Genomic DNA, 8,327 nt, shown 5'->3' with positions numbered 1-8,327 from the left:
AATGCAAAATATCATAAGTTCTTTGTAATAATGATGTCACACGGTGCAGTCTCTCCAGGGACTGAAGGTTCAGAAATGTTGGGTTTACGTCACCGTTCCTGGACGGACGAGCCTCTGAGATCCAGACACCTCTAGTATCCGCTGGAGAACCACTGTGGGCTCAGTGTCTCTGTCTCTGGTTCCTCAGAGCAGCTGTCCCGTGTTGGGGTCCTGACCCTCATTTTAGAAACACAACGTCATCAGCTGCTGTGGGTTGTTGATGTTCGAGCTTCCAGCTGAGCAGCGTGACCTCTGTGCAACCAATGATACGATCTCAGGCTGTTAAAAATACACCTGAAGTCATGACAAAAATAATATTAGTTCATGTCTTATATCAAAGTGTATTCAATGAGCCAACTTGAAGATAGGAATCTGATTGGCTGGCAATAGCATATTTAAAGGAACTAGTCTGTTGCTTGAATTAAAAGCAATTACACTAAATACAGTTATTTCAAATACTTCCGGACCACTTTAAATATTTTTCACTGCCAACCTTTCAACTAACATTTGCTCTACAGTTTCAGAATTTGACTTTAGCTGACATTTCTATTCATTTGATTGCTCATACTTCAACTCCTTCCAGTGCCAATAATGCATGTGTGTGTTCACAATCAACAATCTTTTTTTTATGCTTACAATTGAATTTCTTTCATTGCTGAAAATACAGATTTAACTCGGCTCAAAACACCCAAATTGTCCCATAAACTTGAGCGTTTTTATTTTAATAGCTACTTTTTACTGTGTGTGTGTGTGTGTGTGTGTGTGTGTGTGTGTGTGTGTGTGTGTGGCCTAGCATTACTATACTTGTGGGGACCTAAATCTGTTTACACAGTCACGTGTGGGGACTCGCCTCCCTCATGGGGACACATTGGAGGTCCCCATGAGGGGGATCATTAATTTTAGGGTGAAGACTTGGTTAGGTTAAGGGTTAGGGTTAGGCATGTGTTATGGTTAAGGTTAGGATAAGTCTCCAGGAAATGCATGCAAGTCAATGTAATGTCCCCTGAAGTAATGTATACATTGTGTGTGTGTGTGTGTGTGTGTGTGTGTGTGTGTGTGTGTGTGTGTGTGTGTGTGTGTGTGTGTGTGTGTGTGTGTGTGTGTGTGTGTGTGTGTGTGTGTGTGTGTGTGTGTGTGTGTGTGTGTGTGTGTGTGTGTGTGTGTGTGTAGTACTGGTAGTAGTAGTAGCTCCATACACGGGCTCGAGCGCTCAGCGGTGGGCTCGCGGGGGCTTCCTCTCCATCTATGGTCATCCCGGCGCGCCTTCACTCTCCATACAGGAGACCAAATATGGCCGCCGGACCGGTTGAATTCCTGCCGAATACTTTGGCATTCCTAACGGCTGTCTGGAGAGGGAGAGAAAAAACTCTCACCCCAGGAGGTATGGAGAAGAAGAAGAAGTATATAAGGACCCCGGTAGTGGGTGTCATTCACCGTCTTTATCTGGAACCAGCAGCCGTTAAACTTCTTCACTTTATCTGGAACCAGCAGCCGTTAAACTTCTTCACTGACAACCGGAGAAAAGCAAAGGTAAGCGGCTCAGAGGAGCGGGATGGAGGGGTGGGGAGAAGGAGACTGTTAGAATTAGCAGTTTATTTAATGCAGTCTGGCTTTTTGTTAATGCAACTGGAGAATAACCCCAGACTGAGTTGTTAACTGACGGCAGTTGGCAGTAAACCGCAATCTGTTCACTTGAACTTTCATCTGTTAGAAAGCAAACTGCTTCTATCTATTGTGACAGGACCTGACGCATTCAGGTGCTGTGGGATTTATTTGATTGTTTCGTTGAAATGGCAAAAACATGACAATCCTGAATTTTCTAAATGCAGTAGTAGTGAAATGAGTTTTGAAATCAGATTTGTATTCATTTATATACCACTGAGCAGCTTTATCTGTAATTATACATCATCATTTTTTGTTAACGTTAACTAACAAATGTAGAGAAGCAAAGTACTTTTAAATAGTACCTTAGTTCAGTACTTTAATAAATGTACATAGTTACCAACAACTATTGTACAAATCTAACGTTGTGTGTACCATGTTAGCTTGCATATACATTTATATATACATTGTGATTTAAAATATATTCTCTTTTTCGTTTTCCAAAAAGCCAAGATTCAAATTAAAAAAAATAGCCAAGGGAAAATAATCATATCACGTTTGTAAATAAAAGTTGGTTACATATGGGTAACATTTGACAGAGTTTTAAGAGTACATTAAGCCTGTTTTGGTTTTGATATTCCTTAAAAAATAGCACTTGGATGAGCGATTGTAGTTGAAATATCAGATGTACGAGTTTATGAGGAGCACATAAACGCATCATTACTGCAGCGGGAGATTATTATTTAAAGTAATAATAACAGTTTATTTAAGTGTGTGACCATTTAAATGGAACAGGGAGTATCTGTTGGTGTGTTGATCATCACACTCCACAATTGTTAGAAAGTTAATAAAATATAACATATGTACATATTAATAGTAATAACATATGCATTTTATCTTTAATTGTCATCCTTAAACAGAACAACACCACAGAGGTCTGTCTGGGGTTTAAGAAGATATAATGATAGGCAGAAAGTGAATTACTTTACATCAAAAAGAGTTGTTTTTTGAAACTTTAATGATAGTTTTAGCAGCTGCAGACTCGATTTTGGTCAGAAATAATACAATTGGCAACAAATACCTTTGATTGAGACCTCTGAAAGGTGTTATATATAGAAGTGTATCATTGTCATTATTGCAACCATTCGTTATTAGGATTGAAATATTATGTCAAACTACTTGATGGTGATTTATTTGTGAATGTACCCAAACATCACATATCCTAAACTAAACACAGCTGCAGTATTTTATTTGAGAAAACAAGTCAATATTCTAGTATGTATACATGTCCCCCCCCCCCCCTCTACTGTATCTGCTGCACAACAACTCACCACCTCCTCATTTCCTCCTCCAGAAGCTGCAGACATGTGTGACGATGAAGAGACCACCGCCCTCGTCTGTGACAACGGCTCCGGCCTGGTGAAGGCTGGCTTCGCAGGAGACGACGCTCCCAGAGCCGTCTTCCCCTCCATCGTGGGCCGCCCCCGCCACCAGGTACACAAGAGCATCCCTAAAAAACAATATCATAAGATTTGTTCACTTAATCCCTTGATAAAAACAAGGTCTGATCCTAAAGTTTTCAGCTACCTTATCTTATATATCAATATGCTTATTTCATTATGTGACTGATCAAAACACCTCCAGTACCAAGAGGTTAAAGTCGGCTTTGTTTCGGTGCTTGGTATTCTAATGGAGATTTCTATGACCTTATGACCTTTTCTCTGCTGCCACCTTCAGGCCAAAGTATTATTTTTCTGACTGATATTAGGACCGATACGAGCAGACATGTTACCATATTGAGTCTTTTTTTGATTTGATGAGTCATTTGAATCTAACTGATAAAAACATTTTAATCTCAGCGTATCTTGTTTTAGCACAAAGAATGTCCAAATGCAGAATAGATGGACTAAGGATGTAACTAAGAAATAAAAGTACTTATATTTCTCATTTCAAGAGCTTTAGTGGAAAATGAACATAACTGTTTGTGAAGAGAAAAAATAAATAAATATAGGCGTAGTCTGCACTGTGTTAGAAATGATAAAAAAATATATATGTTTGAAGATATATCATCTCGTCATATCTTCACGCTGTAATTGCAACTGACAATTTGGGACCAATAAGTAAACATTATTGAACTAAATCACTGAAGTCTACGGGAGAGTTGTGCAGCGTATTACATGTTAACGGCCTTGTACCGAGTGTATCCTCATAGTTATGAACCTTTAAATAACCTGTGTCCCCCCCTCAGGGTGTGATGGTGGGTATGGGTCAGAAAGACTCATACGTGGGAGACGAGGCCCAGAGCAAGAGGGGTATCCTGACCCTGAAGTACCCCATCGAGCACGGCATCATCACCAACTGGGACGACATGGAGAAGATCTGGCACCACACCTTCTACAACGAGCTGCGCGTGGCCCCCGAGGAGCACCCCACGCTGCTCACTGAAGCCCCCCTCAACCCCAAAGCCAACAGGGAGAAGATGACCCAGATCATGTTCGAGACCTTCAACGTTCCCGCCATGTACGTCGCCATCCAGGCCGTGCTGTCCCTGTACGCCTCCGGACGTACCACCGGTGAGTCTGCGGTCTACAACTGACATCTTTAAAAAAGATCCCCAACTATTTGAATTCATTTTCACGCCATTATTGCAGAAAATGACTCAAATATGGAGATTTCCTGTTTTTCTCTCTTTTATATAATATTAAATTGGACATCTCTGGGTCTGACTGTTGAAACAAGACATTCAAAGACTTTACTTTGGACTCTGAGAAACTGGGATGGATGTTTCTCACCATTTCATGACATTTTAAAGACCACACGATAAATATGATTTGTAAATAATTATTATAATGAGTTACTTGAGTCAAATGTATTGGCTTTGAACAGAAGAGGCTGACATCTGTCACTTTTTTTAAAGCAAAAAGCAAATATTTCCCCCCCAATTTCAGCTTCTCTGAGGTCAGGATGAAGTGCCTTTCTTTGTTTCGTATCATGGGAATTGAATATTTTCTAGTTTTGGAAAACTAGACATTTTGAAACTAAACAATCCAGCTATTCCAGCCATCAGGCTAAAATAGACTTTATACGACTTTTCAAAAGAGATATTAAGTTAGAAGTTGTTATTGAGAGCATTAAGCGTTTGATTGATTGAACCTCTCACCAGTCAAAGTCAACTTTATTGTCAATCTTTCAGTTGATGTGTACAGACAATTACACAATCCCACAGACTGGACATGACACCCCTTCCTCCCCGTTAACCCTCTTGTGTTCTCGCTCAGGTATCGTGCTGGACTCTGGAGACGGCGTGACCCACAACGTCCCGATCTATGAAGGCTACGCTCTGCCTCACGCCATCATGCGCCTGGACCTGGCCGGTCGCGATCTGACCGACTACCTCATGAAGATCCTGACAGAGCGCGGATACTCCTTCGTCACAACCGGTAAGCACAGCCCATCGGCACGACACACAGCCCATCAGCACGACACACAGACGCACGTTAGCTGTAGACATGAACCGTTTTCGTTCTGTTAGCTATACAGAAATGTGAATCAGGTTTTTACCATATTTGTCCCCAAAAGCAAAAGTATACTGCTAAAATACAACACATTGCTTTTTGAATTAATGAAAAGAAAGGAAATTATTCACGTTATTCTTTTATTCATCGTATTTAACTGAACACAAAATGGGGCTATCGAAAATAAAGTTATTTAAATTTTAAAGTGCACTTTCTACAGATACATTTCCAACAAAAACACTGGAATATCCCAAAGTCTGACCATTAAAAGAAGCATTATATTGTGCAGCCTAAATCTAAACACTGATACCTAGACAGTAGTTCAATAAGATGTATGTATACAGCGTTGTTTGTATTTCTTTGGGCGCAAAGTCTGACCTTTCCTCTCCGTTTCCAGCTGAGCGTGAGATCGTGCGTGACATCAAGGAGAAGCTCTGCTACGTGGCTCTGGACTTTGAGAACGAGATGGCCACCGCCGCCTCCTCCTCCTCTCTGGAGAAGAGCTACGAGCTGCCCGACGGTCAGGTCATCACCATCGGCAACGAGCGTTTCCGCTGCCCAGAGACTCTCTTCCAGCCCTCCTTCATCGGTGAGTGAACTGCCAGAGGTGGGAAGTATTGGAGTACAAATACTTTGTTACTGTACTTAAGTACATGTTTCTGGTATCAGTACTTTACTCCACAACTTATTTTTCTGACTGCTTTTTACATTGACTTGACTTTGACTTATGTTGAACCCAAATACCTGTACTTTCTACTTCTTACACGTTGAACCCAAATACCTGTACTTTCTACTTCTCACATGTTGAACTCAAATACCTGTACTTTCTACTTCTCTCATGTTGAACTCAAATACCTGTACTTTCTACTTCTTACATGTTGAACTCAAATACCTGTACTTTCTACTTCTCTCATGTTGAACTCAAATACCTGTACTTTCTACTTCTTACATGTTGAACACAAATACCTGTACTTTCTACTTCTCACATGTTGAACTCAAATACCTGTACTTTCTACTTCTCACATGTTGAACACAAATACCTGTACTTTCTACTTCTCACATGATGAACTCAAATACCTGTACTTTCTACTTCTTACATGTTGAACACAAATACCTGTACTTTCTACTTCTCTCATGTTGAACTCAAATACCTGTACTTTCTACTTCTCACATGTTGAACACAAATACCTGTACTTTCTACTTCTCTCATTTCCCAAACAGCTGGTTCCTTTAGTCTGAATGTGTGTTTGGGGCGTGATCATTATTCTGTAGAGTCATTGCGTGCCATGTTGCCGTTGGTCGGCATGGAAACATTCATTAGCTAACAATGACGTTATTGTTCTATTAATATAAAGGGAGGTCAGGTACTCTTTAAAGCAGCTGCTAGTTATGGATACTTTTTACTGAAGTACACTTCAAAGCCTCTTTACTTTGACTTGAGTAAAGAAGTTTAGTCAGTACTTCTACTTTCACCAGAGTATTTTGAAACACGAGTATCTGTACTTCTACCTGAGTAAAGGATGTGTGTACTCTTGCCCTCTCTGTGAACTGCTAATGAAGGGATGAAAGAAGGGGGATTAGATCAGGGCGGTCGAACTCATTTGAGTTCAGGGGCCACATTCAGCCAAACGTTAGTTAGTGGGCCGGACCGGTCAAATCATAGCATAACAACCTATACATAATTACGGTACTCCAGATTGTTCCTTTTGTTATAGTGCAAGAAAGTACATGAAATGATAACAAAACATGATGAAGAACCTGATGTTTTTAAAGACAAATAGGTGCAATCTTGTCATTTACGCATTATCTGCAAAGGAACAAAACCTTTAGTCAGCGGGATCTGGAACTGAACAGTATCGCGTTTTACTTTATGATCAAAATAACTTGGAGAGATCTAGAGATGATTTTTTCCATTCCTGACACACCACCATACAAACTAAAGTGGGAACTGTTATGGAAGAAGGATTAGTTACACATGTATGCCTACAAAATACAGTTAAGACTTCTCTGCCATTCTTACACTTAGCAAAGTCCTTTTTGAGTCCCCTGTCTCCGATGCTTTCCCCTCTGTCGTCCTCTCATCTCTAACCTGGACGTCTCTTCTGAACAGGTATGGAGTCTGCAGGGATCCATGAGACCGCCTACAACAGCATCATGAAGTGTGACATCGACATCCGTAAGGACCTGTACGCCAACAACGTGCTGTCCGGCGGCACCACCATGTACCCGGGTATCGCTGACCGCATGCAGAAGGAGATCACAGCTCTGGCTCCCAGCACCATGAAGATCAAGGTAAACAACTCTCCACTAAACTATGGCCGTTAGTCACAATACCATATTATATTGAGTCTGGAAAACCATGCAATACTTCCTGATGTCACTTAGTCTGCCTCGATAACACTTTGTTACACATAAATGTAGGAAATTAGCATGTTAGCTAAAACTGCCCCGTGTACTGTGTGTTGTGACAGTTGATCGATGACACGGCACTACAAACAAACTAAACTGAATCTTCTCCTCCGCAGATCATCGCCCCTCCTGAGCGTAAATACTCCGTCTGGATCGGTGGCTCCATCCTCGCCTCCCTCTCCACCTTCCAGCAGATGTGGATCAGCAAGCAGGAGTACGATGAGGCCGGTCCCTCCATCGTCCACAGGAAGTGCTTCTAAACCCGCCTCCACGACCCCTTCAGGATCCAGAGCAAAGAGACGCTGAAATAACATCCTCTCTGTAAGCAGATCCGTGGCGTCTGACCTGTACATATGTTATTTATTCCTTCTGTTTTGTATGTGAAGTTTTTTTTATGTAAATGATGTCCAGGCAGTGACACAAAAACAAAACAAAGAAAAGACCAAAAAAGAAACCAGACAAAACTAATAAAGTCCATTTATTTTCACGTATGCCTCGTCTCTGTTATTGTGCACTTTAAAGGTGGCTTAGACCGAATGAAGACATCCAGATATAAGATATCATATTGAGTTCATGTTGAAAGCCAGGGTGAAGGAAGAAAGGTATTTGACTCGAGTAGAACTATCCTCCCACAGTGTAGAAATACTCAATTAAAAGTCCTGCATGCTGTGCTATATAATTCACATTAATGTTAGATCAATCTCAGGATCCATGTATCATGCTGATAAGAGAGGGAGGTCACAAGACGGAGCAATTCGGACT

At 41.1% G+C, this 8,327-nt stretch overlaps 1 protein-coding gene across 1 annotated transcript; it reads left to right on the top strand.

The window, feature by feature from the left end:
- The first annotated feature begins 1,463 nt into the window (after positions 1-1,463).
- LOC117440971 (actin, alpha cardiac muscle-like) lies at positions 1,464-8,052 on the top strand. Its single transcript, XM_034077170.2, has 7 exons — positions 1,464-1,569; positions 2,996-3,135; positions 3,890-4,214; positions 4,920-5,081; positions 5,554-5,745; positions 7,267-7,448; positions 7,682-8,052. Exons 2-7 carry the CDS (start codon positions 3,007-3,009, stop codon positions 7,823-7,825), a joined length of 1,134 nt encoding a protein of 377 aa, XP_033933061.1. The 5' UTR covers positions 1,464-1,569; positions 2,996-3,006; the 3' UTR covers positions 7,826-8,052.
- Positions 8,053-8,327: the final 275 nt, after the last annotated feature.

Source organism: Pseudochaenichthys georgianus, unplaced genomic scaffold (assembly GCF_902827115.2).
Source record: "Pseudochaenichthys georgianus unplaced genomic scaffold, fPseGeo1.2 scaffold_1353_arrow_ctg1, whole genome shotgun sequence".
Taxonomy (NCBI): domain Eukaryota; kingdom Metazoa; phylum Chordata; class Actinopteri; order Perciformes; family Channichthyidae; genus Pseudochaenichthys; species Pseudochaenichthys georgianus.
This window is presented reverse-complemented; position numbering and strand designations above follow the sequence as displayed.